Genomic DNA, 15504 nt, shown 5'->3' on the forward strand with positions numbered 1-15504 from the left:
AAGGTGAAAGAAAAGCTGGCGGTTTTTTTTTCTAATTAGAAGCCACAACAGATTATCAGGTCACTTAGTCATTTATATCTTTTAATTAAATACTACAAAGATACCACAAACGCCACCTAAAATAACCATCATTCGAAAACAATCTTGAAATGGTGGTAAATCATGCACACAAAGTACATGTCACAGGCCTGTCAAACACCATACTAAACGCGACAAGCTCCTAGAGACTACTGTTAATGACGAAGTGTGACACCGAAATTTGCAGTTTGGAAATGTCCAGCTCATTTTGTCATTTTGCCAGCTTATTTTGTCATCTGTATAATTCTTTGACTAGGTAGATGGGTTCTAGGAAGGTTAAGGCAATATTATCATTTGCAGTTTGGAAACCCATTGGAGCCATCACAATCTACCATCTGTAATAGAACATCTGAACACGCAGTACACAACAGCTTCCGTTACACCCCCTTTAGGGCCGCAGCATATACATGTCAACTTCGCATTCCACACAAGTGGTTTGGGGCAAATTTGAGGCAAAATACAAGTACCTGAACATAAATTACGGGGCACTTTTCTAAACGTTTACCTCTAATCGACTTTTATGAAAATAAAATACAAACCAATGTTAGAAAGCAAGCTGCAGATTTGCACAATGAACGCAGCAAAAAGACAAGATAGAGATGACCTTGCGCAGTCTTCGGTTACATAAAACACAGTCTAAACGAAAATATAGTCTCTGGGTAATAGCATTGCAAATGGGAGGCTAATTACTGTGTCGTCAACAAGGACGCGTGAAAGTTGTGTTCTTTCGGCACAGCATGCTAATGAATTTTGGGTTTTTGCAAATACAATGTCAGTGCCATTCTTTCCAGACTGTTTTTTTGTCCTTTCGGAAAAGTGCAACATCAATTGAACAGCTCATGTAATCACTTACATATTTAACCATCACGCTGGATACAACCCGCAAGTTTCATATCTGAACGTCTTGACCATCGTCACAAAGTTCATATCCCGCACCAAAACACTGTCGCCTACCCCCATTCTTTTTTGCCGAAAACGTTCCGTGAGTGGAACCACCTCCCTGCTTATTTAGCTTTCATTACTAACTCTGACCATTTCCGGGAAGCATTGTCAAATTCAAATTTTGTTGTAAGTTTTTTTTTTGTCTTGTACTTCCTAGTAAAGAGTACTTTTTCGTTGTGTTTGTTTCTTTTTTAGTGTATTGTATGCTTGTGTCGATCCGCCGTTTCTGTGTTCTGTTACGGAGAATGATGTGCGTTTACCTTTTGCTTTTCTTGTGCCCCGAGAGATTGCGTTTATGGCTCTGTTTAGTGCATTTGCTTTACTTTTTTTGTTTTTCACTGCATGTTTTTGTCTGTACAGTGGTTAAACACTTGTCGCGTGCTTCTGGCATCATTTTCGCTCTTTTATGTGAGCCCCTCCCCCCTGCAATGCGTGTATGCCGTGGGGGTAAAATGAATAAATAAATAACTACACAAATAAATAAACAAATCAATAAATAACTGGCATTTCCATGCTGAGTAGAGGAATACTTAGCCACTTGAATGCCGTTGGAGGTAGGTAGGTGTGTGCTGTTTTCGTCCGCAATTTCGCATTATATGATAGAGTTTTTGGAATATATAAATGATTTTTATTGTTGCAACATCGCTTAAACAGGTCCTAAAGCAGCCAAAATTTTTATAGCAGATCATGCTTGCTACAAAACAAGAAATCGATGTCGTAAAACCAAAACAAGCCAATGCAATACAGGCATGCTGCTTATAATTTTTTTTATAAAAGAAAACAAGGCATTTTCAGTTAGATTTGCTACTGTGCAGATTATAACGAACCACCTAGGCTGCTTATATTGTCACGTAGGCAAGGACGACGCAGGTTTTCTTCAAGGAACAAACGTTTATTGGGGCGAACTTGTGCCCCGTGTATACCCAAAGAAAATACAAGTGGCGTAGAAGCAATTAACGAAGTGATGTGCGCAGACTGGCGTCGGGGAATCGAACGCTGTGATGTCTGCCCTGCGAGCGTTTATCTTTTGGAGTGATTGTTTCTCAAACCATCCAATTACATGGAGAACACAGGAGGCCAAATATTATTCGAGCCTAGTGACAACGGGGCGCAACCACTCTCATAATCAACCAAGATTGCCCGTGTGGAAGAAAACAGAAGGTGTAACACTGGCTTCACTTGGAGCAGTGATAACATCCGGTCGCGGCCGGACGGCAAAACATAAGTAAGTAAACAAACACAATGCAGGGCTCGCAGCAATATTTTCCCAGCAATTTTTACCAAGAAAAATAACGTCTTACAGTAAAAAAAATGATGTGATGCAGGTAACTCAAAATTGATGTCAATAAAGAGCCAGAGAAACATGGCCAAAAGAAAAGAAAATGGTCGCCGGTTGAAAGCAGAAGTTGCAAAAAAATTCGGACTTGCTCCTTGGTATAAGGAAATCACCCAAGCAAATTATTTATACTCCGCACTGCGAGTTCTTTGAACAAGGAACCAGTGAGTGACGGAATGGTATATTTCGTGTCGGCGATTATAAAGAATGGCGTTTGTCTTGGATAAAAATAGATCGTTTACATTGCTTGTGAATATGTCCCTCGTATAGGACGGTAATAATGCGCACTCTAGGCATAATCGTCTTAGGCAACTTTTCAGAACGAAAATATGTCATTACATGTTGGAGGATGCACGGATTTAGTTCGAGCAAGTATGCACATAACAGTAGGATTTTAACCTTAAATCTTCACGAATCCTAAACTATATGCCGCATTTGCGCTACAAAGTCATTCGTTACATTGCGCACGCGCACGTGCTCCTCGGAGTGCGGTGCCATTGGTTCTTGTCACCGCCGCAACGACTGCTGATGTCCGAGCAAACCTTCAAAGAGGGGTTGGAACAAGGGTTAGTGAACTTAGGCGAATTTCGCCTCGAAGTAGCCGTGTGGGTGCTTTTTCAAACCTGGAAGCGGTTTCTCAATCAGTCCCGAATGCGTGCACCAGGGGCCAGGACCTCCCAGACCGGCAAAAATGGCTTAAATTGACGAGGTCGTGTTGCAGTTACTCTCGACGGCGCTTGGGCGTGTTGTTCTTGTTCACACGTCACCTCATTTTTACTGTGCTATAGAAAAAAAAAATCAAGTCAAGTTCAACCAATTTGCCCTTACTTTCGTTATGACTTGCGTTCTGAGTACAGCTCTGAGTACAGCTCTGAGTACAGCTCTGAGTACAGCTCTGAGTACAGCTCTGAATACAGCTCTGAATACAGCTCTGAATACAGCTTTGAGTACAGCTCCGGGTACAGCTCTGAGTACAGCTCTGAGTGCGGTTCTGAGTAAGGTTCTGAGTACAGTGCTGAGTACGGTTCCGAGTAGGGCTCCTAGTACGGTGCTGAGTGTGGTGCTGAGTGCGGCCTGGTTGTTTGCGCAGGACCGGCGCGACCTGGTGAGCGGCCACGCGGCAGCCGCTGCGGCCGCCGCGGCCGCCCTGGGGCCCATCACGAGCCTCAGCTCGCCCAACCCGAGCTCGACGGGCTCCCTGGTCGGGGGCTCGGGGGCCTCGTTCGCGGGCGGCCCTCCCCCGCCGCCGCCCCCGCCCCCGCCGCGGCTGACGCCGTCGTCGGCCGACTTCCAACCGCCCTACTTCCCGCCGCCGTACAACCTGCCCAGCCAGCCGCAGCTGGACTTCCACGACCCGTACGGCTCGCACCACCTCAACAGCCTCGCGGCGGGGCCCCAGCAGTACCACCAGCTGCACCCGGCCGCGGGACACCAGCGGGGCCTGTCCAGGAGGCCCGAGGAGGACCTCCTGCAGGCGGTCAGTGTGAGTTCTGCTCCGGTCCTCTTTCCTTCCTTACTTACTCGTTGAATGTATACTGTGCGCTATGCCCGGCTCCAGGCGACTATTCGTCCGTGCGTACCATGCCAATGGTGTAAACCCCACGTCATCGCAGTAGTGAGGACGAGCCCAACGGTCAGGGGATTAACCATGCCGCTGCTCCTCATAGAAGATAGTGCCACGCGATGAGCAGAGCGAGCAGCGCACTCCTCGCGAAAGACAGTAGAGCTGAGGTCTCTGAACAAGAATCGGGATGACAGGCAGAAGGGTTTCACTCGCGGACCACGATTTAACGAGGAGTGGATAGTGTGCTTGGATGCACCCACAGTCACCGATGTCTTGTAACCCGTCAGCGCCTCGCTGGTGCCCTTATGACACGTTGTCGCTGCCGTCACTTGTGTGCGCGCGCACCGTCATTCACTGCTGCGGTGTCCCACGTCGCAGGCGAACATGCACCTTCCGGCGTACGGTGAAGGGCGTAGAACCGAACCGACAGCGTACCCGCGGCGGCCCGACGTGCTGGTGCACCCGCACCACGCGCACCACCACCTCACCGAGCAGGACCTGCTCGGCCTGCACGGTGCCGCGGGTCTTCCGCCGGGCATCGTCGAGGACGGACAGGCCAGCCCCTGCTCCTCCGACGACGGGAACGACTTCCTCGAGGTGGGTACGCGCTCACACGTCGGTCTTTGCCAAAACGCATGTGCCGGCCAGCGGCGTCTCATGTAATCCAACGCGAGCTTTTCGTTGCCGCCGAACTGGTGAAGGCTGAAGAGTTCAGGCGGGATTTCATATGCTTTGACTGCTCGCACTTCCAGCGGCAACAAGTCGGCCATCAACAACGCGTTAAGACCCGCAAGGGGCACCCGCATGCCTAGGAAAGCGGTAAAATCAGTTAACCCAAGTTTCTAACACTCACCAGAGCGGTGTACTGCTGCACGGACCCTTGCCATTGTTGGGCACAATCGTTAGTACACAGTGAACGGTGCGTAGAAGCGACACTGGCCTCCGTGCATTTGGCAAAGACTGTAGACCGATCTCTTTCTGCGGGCAGCGCTGTTCTCATTGTGGTTCTCCTTCCCTTTTACGCATTTACCTACATACACTGCAGGCCCTCCCCGGGCCGATGCAGGAGTGGTTACACCGTTTACACAAGGTAAATATCACGACAAAAGTACGCATGAAAGCGTCTGCGCGATCAAAAACAAAACAAGCAATTCCAAGTCGAAATCGAGTCAAATTTTGGGCGAGTGATTCGCAGTCATTTCAGGGCGGCCACATATTTTTTGCATATAGCAATTCTGCTGTAATTAGGGAGATATTTGCGCGAGCAGGTCGCACTTTATTGTGGTACTATAGCGTAACCTACCGGGCATATGTAAGTAGCAGACTGTGGCAGTGATAAGCGATGTGTGGGAAAACAAGGTTATTCGTTTGATCTAGCCAGGTTAAATCATTAACTGGGCAGTCGAGTGTACTGCCTACTAAGTCAAATAACGAATGTATCAGCACAGAAACGATGCTAGAGAGGCAGTAAACAGAGACAAAGCGAAAAGACACCACGACCGGTTTTACGCAATCATTTCTACTTTTCTCGGGCTCTATCGCTATGTATCTTCAAAGCTTCGCTGGTCTTGCTGTCTATACTTTTCGTTTTTACCCTGTGTAGAGTGCGCGAAAGTTCAATTCAATTCAATTCTTTGTTTTCTCAGTAGTTCCTGAAAAGGCTTCCTGGGCTAAAAACTGTTACTGCCATGAATGCAGATCAACTATAGCCCGTATTTCCGCGTTGTGGCATTTGTAGACTGAGTAAGAACTACGCGCTTGAGGGGAAGAACCCATACTCGTGCACAGCTAATGGCCCTAATCATATGTGTGATATGATGCAAGTTCAGCCTGGAAGCAGTCTTACGCTAAACTACTAAAGCGCAAAGTTGGGCGAGTTGGTAACTGACTAAGGAATTCATCGTACTAGCGAACATTAAGACAGGGTCAAAGCTAAAGAGAAGACGAACCACACGTTAGTCTTTAACTCAGTGTATGCCACATAAACAGGAAAACACCAATAAGTACGTGATATTTGAAGGAGTTATCATAAAAACGCAGTGGAAACACTACCGCTCATATCACAGGCCACATTGCAGCGCCGGCCCATCTCGAATGGCGGAAATTAAACCCACACGTGCAAACAACCTTCATCCATCGCCCATGCTCAACCACCTTCCCCTCTCCAAAAAAATTGAATTCCTTTACGGATAGCTAGTACGATGAATTCCTTACGCTAAACCTAACTGCAACACTGCTCCCTCTCTCTCACTGCGCGTGCTTTCTCTTCAGGAACAGTCTCAAGCTGCACGGTCAAAACTATACCAGCGCAGCTCAGGCGCGGCCCCTCGCTACGACTTTTTTTTTCTTCATTGTAGCAGACTCATTTCGTGTAGCTGGGTAACTATGTCTTCGTATGTCATACACCCGCCAGATCGCCCGACACCAGAGCAAAGACTAGACGCGAGCAGTGTAGAGCCGTGAGCCTGCTCTGTTCACCCGGCACGACTTATTCCGCTTCCCGAAGGGTTTACCAGTCTGACATCTGTAACGTCAATGGACCTTCAAAATGTCCTAGGCTGCAAACACGCCCAACTTCTACATTCCTTTCCCACACCTGACCTAGGGTACTCCTGTCAAACTCTCTCTCTCTCTCTCTCTCTCTCTCTCTCTCTCTCTCTCTCTCTCTCTCTCTCTCTCTCTCTCTCTCTCTCTCTTCTGCGTTGATTATTTCCTGGCGGGGCGTCGGTTCTTTAAATGGATGGAGAGCAAACACGCGTGTGTGATACGAAAGTTCGTCGCACGTTAACCAGGTTGTGCTAATTAACCGCAGCCCTTGACTGCGGCGCGTCTCATAGGCCAAGCGTTCTTTTTTTTGTCTCACGTTACACCGAAATATTAATCATAAAAAAGAACAAAAGGCACAAGCCCTCTAACTTTCTTCTTGCTGCCGTGGGGCGTTCTTCAAAGACACGTTATTTGCCGTTTGTCACGTTACAATTCGTTTTGTTTGAATCACATGTTCGCCTTACAAACAACAAAAAAGAATTGCGTCTAATACGCCCAGGAACAACCACAGGCTCTGCAGTGCGTCGCAGTGGAGGTTGCTGAGTCAGGAGAAAATTAGTTTTCTGTGGGCTGGCTGACCTTCGTCATAATCGAGGCGTGCGGGAAGCATTCGGCGTCAACGCAGCTGAGAGCTAGTTAGCTTAGCTATCACTTCGTGAACAGGGATATCCATTCACCGTGACAAATCGGACGCCGGGACAAAAAAGTGTAACGGTAGCGATCTACATCATACACACACGTCGTGCGTGGAAACGAAGCAGGACTGGAGCCGCTGCGCGTTCCTCCCGTTCAGTACACGTACAAACAACCCATTAACCCATGCGAAACGATAGATGCACACCGGCTGGCTGCGCGCACTTTCTCGTCGCGGAGCTTTGTGCGCTGACCGGGGAAGCAGGCGACGGAATCCGATTAAAACTAACCGGCCCCCTCTCTTTTTTTTTTTTTTTTTTAGTTGTCGCTCGCAACTGGACCGCCAGGTGAGCGCGTGCCCGCTCTGCCAAGCGGTCATTTTATACGAGCTGCGTGATCTCCCAAGTTTTCCGTGCGCGCGCGCGCGTGAACAGATAACGGAGGCAATGCTATAGGTCCTCTCGTTCGTTCGTATATCGTAATCGACAATCTCATTAGCGATGCCCAGCATTCCACCCGCCCTTTCCTTAACCTCACCCCCCCCCCCTTTTTTTTTTCTTTCTTATGCTGTTCGCGTTGGGTTTGCGCGCGTTGGGACACAGCGCAATTTGTATTCCAAGCTTCTGCGGATGGCATATACATTGGCGCTGACCGTATACGGTCGTACACGCGAGTCGAGCGTGTGTGTGTGTGTGTGTGTGTGTTAAGGAGGAAGTGTTAAGCGGCGTCGCGGCCGTCGATGGACCAAACCGTGCCGCTGGCGACTGGCCAGGGATATCCCTCTCGCAAAGCAAGCGCAGCGGCTACTCGACGTAGTCCCTTTAATAGGCGAGGCGCGCTGCATTTTTTTTATTACGCGTATCTTTTGTGCGGGCTTCTGTCGACGCGTTATTGTGCGGCGCCTTGCAAAGTGAAGTGGAAGTGGCCGCGCATAGCAAAGACGGATGACTCCGACAGCCCGCTGGTCCTCCAGTTGCCGAAAATGCGACGCCCGCAACTTCCTTTGTTTCTTTTCACTCTTTTTTTTTTACTCTGAGTTTTTAATGGCAGCAAAACATCCTTTTCGTTTAAAACCAACAACATTTTCGGTATCTACGTGTCGAGCGGGGAAGCGTGCGTTCACAGGCACATTTAGTGCGGAGACGAAGGCCCCCACGTCACGTGCCCACGGCACGAAGATGTCGCCGACTGCCTGGCGTCCGGCCAGTTTTATTCCTCGCAACTTATCGTAAAAGCAGCCGACGGAGCCTGAACGACGGTCGGCGGTGTTTCCTAATTCTTTTAACTTGTGAACAACAACCGGTTCGGTGCACACACAAACAGCCGCGATGGTAAAACCATGCATGCATCGTGCGCTGAAGCAAAGCGAGCGGTAATTTCTGCGGGGGAAAACAAAACCTAGTTTCATAGTGGATGCGGTTTTCCGTGCTCGAAATATCACGCGTTGACAGTTATATACAGTATAGCCCACTTATAGCGAACCCGGTTTTAACGATATAGCGGTTATAACGAACAAATCTTCGTTTCCCGTTACCATTGGTATACATAGATTTTCTGTCCAGATATAGTGAAAAGCGGATATAACGAAGTGATTTCGGTTTCCCGTTGTGTTCGTTATAAGCGGGCTCGCCTGTACAATCACACATACACTGCGTGGTACAGTAACGCGCATTCTCTGTGTGTGCGCGCAACCATACAAACAAACTTTTTAAGCACCCGTAACCTCAGAAGGGCCTCTTCTTGCTAAATGCTTCTTTTTTGAAAAAAGCTCCAAAAAGTCGAATCCGTTTGCAGCTACGTCGTATGATCTCCTAAGAGTCCATACGACGTAGTTGCAAAGCGGAGACTACAGCAGAGCGGAGAAGCGGTCCCGCTACGTTATATACTCCGTACACCTGCGCATGCGCAGAACCAGTCTTTTCGGTCATATGCGCACGCGCAGTAGCGCCGGTCGGCTACCAGGTACCGCACAGTAATCGGTTTTCCGCTCTGCTACAAGTCTCTCTTGTTAGCGTCAATTCCGCGCGCTGGCTGCTTGCAGTGTCAAGCAGTAAAAGGGTGCTTAACCCCCCCCCCCCCCCCCCTCCTTTCCCTTCCCCTCCATATTTGCAATCTTTTGCTATGCCACGGTGAGACGTATGCAACGACTACCTGTATTACTCGCTCATGCTTTCATTTTTTTACATAACTGACACCTCAATCATCGCTTGAGTAGTTCCGAGGCGATCCGGTGGATGCGAGGAGCGACGCGATCACAAGCGCGATCACAAGCGTTCTGATACTTCTTTGTGGTTTTTCGCTGCCCGCCCCCATTGAAATATATCGATAAGCAGCCGAAATTCGAATTCGTGACCTCAGTGTCTGCAGCAGAACACCTCAGCCGCCGTTTCGTAGCGGCAGGCCTTAGCACACTTCGGTTGTCTTGCCAGCAGCGCGAGCGATTGAGATGCGCAGAGCGCAGCTCGGCAAAGCGGGCGCACGCGAGGCACCTGCTGGGAGAGCGCCACTCGCTGGGGCGCCGAGTTCATCGGGACGGATTCCAGAAGCGATCGATACATTTCAAAGAGTGCCCTTGTACACCCCGGGTGTGTGACCCCTAGATCCTGACGCGAACAGTGGAGTGATGTGCGTTCTCAGGTTCTTAAAGAGCGTCGTTTGTTTACCAGCACAGGGGGGACTATGTAACCTAACCACCGAGCCAATCTACATACTTGATTCCAGTGGCCACCGGAGTAGCGCCGTTAAATCTAGCAAGCACGCGAAGACTGCCTGGTTGCTTATCTCCCTGCCAGGTTTGGTTGCGCGGGGTGCCGAAATGTGGGATACCCTTTCAGCTATTCAGGGCAAGGCGCTCAGCGCTCTCTTTATATGCTAGCGAGTGCCTCCCGCCGTCTTTTTGCGTAGTTGCAACCAGTTGGATGGTAGGGATAAGGAAATTCCGAGGAAACTACTGGTTTCCTGACGCCGGCAGGAAGAGGTTGACAGTGATCGGGAACGACCTTCACCTTGCCGCGTGCGAAAAATGGCTTATGCTGAAAGCCTAGCCAATAGGTATTTCGATGCCCGTTTCAGTTATTCGGCAGCGCTGCCGTGGTGCGCGCGATGGAATCATGACTAGGCCACGTTTGTCCTGCACACACGTTGGACGCCAAACGTCCGGTAGGTTCGGTTAGTCGCCCGCCGTTAGTCATGTGCCTCGCATTCGTGTGTGTTGTCGACATTCAGTGTAGTTACAAAAAGGTTTCGGTTGGCGGTCTTCTGCTGTCAGCAAACTGGCCTCTCTTATGCTAGCCTCCACTTACTGTGCTTCGTGCTAAGCAAGTAATGTGAGTTCCTTCCACCTCGATTCATTCGCCGTGTATCAGTTTGTTTACAGTGTTTAAGTTTACAAAGCTTACAAAACTTTCCAAATCTCTCAACGTTCAAGTTTTTATTATAAAGTGTTGCCTCCGTTTCAACCACTTATACCTCTCTATCGCGGGACATTGCATTGAACAGCCCCTTCGGCATCATGCTCCTGCAACAGAATTATTTTTTTTTGTTAAGAATAGTGTTGCCACTGAAAGATTAATAGTCTATTTTAATGGCTCAATCAAACGCGAAAGTGGTCGGCGCAGAGTTGGCTTGTTACTCATTTTGTCAGCCTCTGGTTGCAATATGTTTTGATCAGCACGGAAACGAAAATGCGTGAGGAAAAAACTCAAGGAGTTTTGGTCAAAACTTTGTCGTCATGGTATTTTACCACGAGATGGTCTTCCCTGAACATCATTGGAATACTTAGTGCAGTCGACTCCGCAATACGTCCAATCGCGTCTTCGCTTTTCAAGTTATTTCTTTTGTTCTTTTTTGCGTAGTCTATCAGCCTGCTCTAAGCTGTCATCGTTTTTTTTTTTTTTTTTCATTTCCTATTTATTGCAGCGTTTTTTCTTTTTTTTTCGAGTTTGCTTTGCTGAATTCCAGTTAGATAAATCTATACTCGTGAGACAGAATTATTCAATGAAGTATGCATACATTGCTCATGCGGATGTAAATGCCGGCGATATTTCAAATTTTATTTTCAACTTCGCTTTTGTGCTATATTGAATATTATTCTGTCGTGAAACCAAATAGCTAGAGAGTGGCGATAGTGTGCTACATGCTCACAATATTTCGGACTGTCATTTTTGCAACTAAATGCGCCCTGAGGAGGGAATAATTGTCACCAGGGAAATTGCGAGGTGCACCGTGGATCCACGCGACAGAAGATATGGAATTAGTTGGTCCGGTCAGATACGGAGGCTGTTCACTCCCGCTGCTTCCATTTCGAAATTTTGTTCTCCTCTCTACTACACCACCCGCACAACGCCGTTTCCATAAAGCCTCAAAACCGATTCAGCGGACATATACAGTTTCCACGGCAGTCGAACAGTGTCGCCCCCTTCCCCTCTTTTTTTTTTTTTTTCGCAATCATTGGTCGCTTCTGTCTGATTTCGCATTTAAAACCACTATTCCCCCCCCCCTTTCTCTTTTCCACCCCATCCAATTTTTTTTATTATTATTTGCCGGAGTTCTGCGTCGTTTTCCGTGCTTCGAAGTCTATGCCCCGTACATCGTTTTTTATTCTTTTTCCGCCTCGTCCGCGGTCGCAGGTGACACGGCTTCGCCGCTGTTGTTGGCGTGACCGTCGGCTGTGTCTCGTTGTGCTCTCCACTTGCATCGGAGATGTCAACCGCGCGCGGATTTTGTTTAAATCTCGTCGCCGGGTCTCGCGGAGAGGCCGCGGACCGCGGCGTCGCAGTCGTTGAACCCACCGACGGTGCGCCTTTCGGGAGGGGGGAGCAGTCGGAGAGGTCCGCTTCTGCGGCGCTGGTGATGATATCACCCACTATTGGCATTCAGTGAACGTACACTGTGCACACGACGAACTGGAAGAGCGACCCGGCAGGGGGATACGGGCGAGGGGGAACCGCTGTGAAGTGTACAAAAGAGAGAGAGGTGAGCGCGTCGCCAGTGCTCTTGTTCTTCGACCCGCTCCGCGCTCACGCCTCCTTGTGGCGCACGACGCGTATGCTGGCCCGTGAGGTTCAGTACAGTTTGTCTTTTACGGCTGAAATGCGTGGCCGCTGTCGTCCTCTTCCTAGTTTCAGTCTAATCTTATTGTTTTCTTCTATTTCTGGCTTGTAAGGCGGATTAAAACAGCGTCTAGGCGACAAGGCCTGGCAGGGACTCGACTCCAAACGCAGCCACCGTGGAAACCAGTTTTTTTCCTCCCCTGGGTGAATCGAAAAGAACGTCGAAGCGAATTTCGTGGAATAATTCACGGAAGAATTACTAAGGGAGCGGTGGGTCTTGATACATAGGAGACGCTTTGCGAACCTTTGCCGTGTCTCACCGACTGTGTTCGACGTGGGCGGTTCGACCATCGGCGTGTGTACGCAAGGGATGAGAGCACGTCCTTTCCGATGGTAGTGTGCGATTCGCTGCCAGTCATTTCGCGCGGCTCTTTTTTGTGAGTGGCGAAGCGAGATGAATGAGTCGTTCCCTTGCTCGGAAACGTTACCGGCTCGATCGGCTCGCGCTGGGATATCGGCCTGGAGATCGCCGACCGGTTACGCTGCCTGCGCAGACTCTGGCAGCGTTGAAGAGGAGCCTGAAAGGGCACATGTGTGTATCTAACGTACTCGAGACGCCGAAGGAGGGGTGACCGGTCATAGCAGATCGAACGCCTGCGAACGTCTGATCGGAGCTACCCTCTGAACAGACAGACAAACTTAGTTGATAACTGCACATACAATGAGAATGGCTTAAGGTTTCAGCATAGCGTAAATGCAACCTGAAGGGCAAGTCTTTAAGAAGTCATTGTCGCCCGCAAACAAAGACACAATTCAAGTGTTTTTCGAGATACTTGAACACCTTTAAGTAGCGCGAACTGGACACGGCCACAAGAAGAGATGACAGACCAGAACACTGAACGCTACTGCCTTCTTGTGTCCGTGTCGAGTTTGCGTTACTTCAAGATGTTCCACAACCGCAAACAAGTAGCCCAAAAGTGGACCCTTCTCTTTTGTCGAAAATCCTCTGCGAATGAAGACTTAATGGACAAGTTGTCAAGCGTTAACTCGTGCGATTCAGCAGCGTAGCTATAGGTGTGTCGCCTCAGATGTAAGAGTGCTCATACTACCTCGTCAAGTTTGACAAAAGAAGTCCTTCTGGCCCCTATTATTTGTTTTCCCCGTAGCCGTTGTGGGAATCCAGAGCGGCCGCTTTCCTGCCTGTAGCACTACGAAGGGTGAGGGCGTCAAGACATGTCACTCGGCGGCAGTCGGTAGACCGCTAGAAACACGCACTCGATCGCGACGCCGCACCACCATCGTGTTGGTCGCCTCGCGCGCAGGGGCACTGGCGGAATCGCGGGCGGCGAGCTCCTCGGTGGCAAATTGAACGGCATTCCACGCATCGCCCGCACGTTAGGGCGACCCGGCCGGGGAAGGACGGAACAAGTGCCGGACGACGGTGCGCAGTGCTCGCGCTCGAGCGAAGGCAAGGGGGAACGGGGGGAAGAGGTCGCCGCGGTAATTGCACCCTTGCTCAGTCGCGTGAAATTACGCCGCCTCGCGCTGTCTGTGCGCTTGGGTACTGCGCGCGCCGCCGAGGAGAGCTCCCGCCTTGGTCTTGGGCTTGTTCCTGTACGCACCTGGACGCATGGCGATGTAACGCGGAGGAACTAGGGGAATTGGACGATCGGGAGGTGCGAGGGGGGTATTTGCTCGGCTGCGAAGGCCATGCGGGATCTGGAGCGATTCGCCACACCTCCGAATTCAGCCCGCATTGCCTGGCGCTGGGAGTTTTGTGGCTCAATTCGGCTTCTGGTCCGTTTGGCCTGCTCCGTTCCGAGGGACCGGCGGCGTTTTTAGGCACCAACTTTTACCCTCGCTTTTACACTGCATTGGGCCAGTTGTTGCATGCTGCGAATAAGGACGCCCTGGGACGCGGGTATAGCCAGGCAAGTTGCGTTTAGTGCGCCTCTCAGGCAGTTGATTGTGAAGCATCTGTGCAAGTTTATTCCCTGCAGTTCTAAAACGTTTAAAGCTTTTCCTTTGCGCTGCCGCGCCGCTTGGGCGCTAGTGCATATTGTCGAACATGGGGCGAAACCTGCCCGAAACCTTTTCGAAAGCAGTGTAGTCCTCCTGGTATGCTAATTGGAGGAGATCCCGGTACCGAGATTCCTGCGTCAGGAAAAGGGAATCATGTAAGGATGAGACAGATGGCAGAACCACCTCGGCTAGGGTACTTTCGGTCGGTGGTGAATGGCTGCTAAGCGGAAGACAAAAGCGTGACGGGTCGATCCGGGAGCAAAACAATTAGAAGCCTGTGTTGAAAAAAAAAAGACGAAAGTGGTGTGTAGCAGCGCCAACTTACTCAAGATGTTAAAGAACAAGTCGCCGCACACAAAAATAAAGTTCTTTCAAGTGGACCCCCAAATCTGGCTGAAACTTCCTTATGAAGCATTACATGCTTAAGTCCGCCCTCAAAGGCAGAGGAAGGGCAGCAATTTCCTTTGGCTTTGGTTATCCATCGAAGAAACTGAAACAAAAGGATGCCGCGCCAGGAAAAGCAAGAATTGGGGTCTATAGATTTTCATGTATAGCATCCGTGTACTCGGTGGTCTTGCGTAAAACATTATCTGAAAGATGAAATGTATATAAAATTGTCTTTGAAATGACACGTCCATTACCCGATGCCTGTGTTGGCTAGGGTTCAAACGGCGCTACAGCATCATATCCTGTCCTGGTTCAACCAAGAAAACCGGCCGCAGTAAGAGGGAAGCAAGGATGGGTGCCGTGGCGTTTCGGTTGCTGGGGATGCAAACGATATTATGTCAGCTTTATAGTCCTTGCTTATTCAGCAGTTAACCAAACAAAAAGCATAAAACGGTCTGTTCTGATCTGCACTTGCTTCAGATATGTGGTCTACACGGGAACGTGTGGAGTTCTTTTGTAACAACCCCTCTGTGGGCGGCATTCGACAAATGTAACGAAATAGGACCCAGCTGTAGTCACTAGAACTTTTTAACGTTTTACGTGTACTAAATGATAACCTTATGGGTTTCCGTACACTCTGTAGAATTTATCTGGGCTATTTAAAAGAACATGTAACGAATAAAATATGTGATTACAACTGCTATCAGAACAGCTGATTGATTTATTATGAGTTTAAAATGCACCGAAGCTACACAAACGGTGAGGACCACCGTAGTGGAGGGCTCCGGATTAACTTTGACCACCTGGGGACCTTTAACGTGCACCGAAATCTCGAACACACAGGCTTTTTCACTTTTCGCCTCCATCAGAAAAGCGGTTGCAGCGGCCGGGAATCGAACCCGCGACCTCTGGCTCAGCAGCACAACGCCTTAGCCACTGCGCCA

The 15504-nt window shown here is 49.5% G+C and overlaps 1 protein-coding gene across 6 annotated transcripts in view; it reads left to right on the top strand.

The window, feature by feature from the left end:
- Window positions 1-15504, top strand: part of Tfap-2 (transcription factor AP-2) — a 361095-nt gene that overhangs the window by 304454 nt on the left and 41137 nt on the right. For 3 of the 6 annotated variants that reach the window (XM_077690940.1, XM_077690941.1, XM_077690935.1), the window contains 3 exons: window positions 3447-3839; window positions 4299-4517; window positions 4966-5010. In XM_077690940.1, the coding sequence (XP_077547066.1) occupies window positions 3447-3839; window positions 4299-4517; window positions 4966-5010 (657 nt within the window). The remainder of the gene's footprint in view (window positions 1-3446; window positions 3840-4298; window positions 4518-4965; window positions 5011-15504) is intronic. The other 3 variants (XM_077690936.1, XM_077690938.1, XM_077690937.1) reach the window with 3 other exon arrangements.

The sequence above is a fragment of the Haemaphysalis longicornis genome, unplaced genomic scaffold (genome assembly GCF_048455015.1).
Source record: "Haemaphysalis longicornis isolate Haplotype H1 unplaced genomic scaffold, Haemaphysalis longicornis Haplotype H1 scaffold_10, whole genome shotgun sequence".
NCBI lineage: Eukaryota > Metazoa > Arthropoda > Arachnida > Ixodida > Ixodidae > Haemaphysalis > Haemaphysalis longicornis.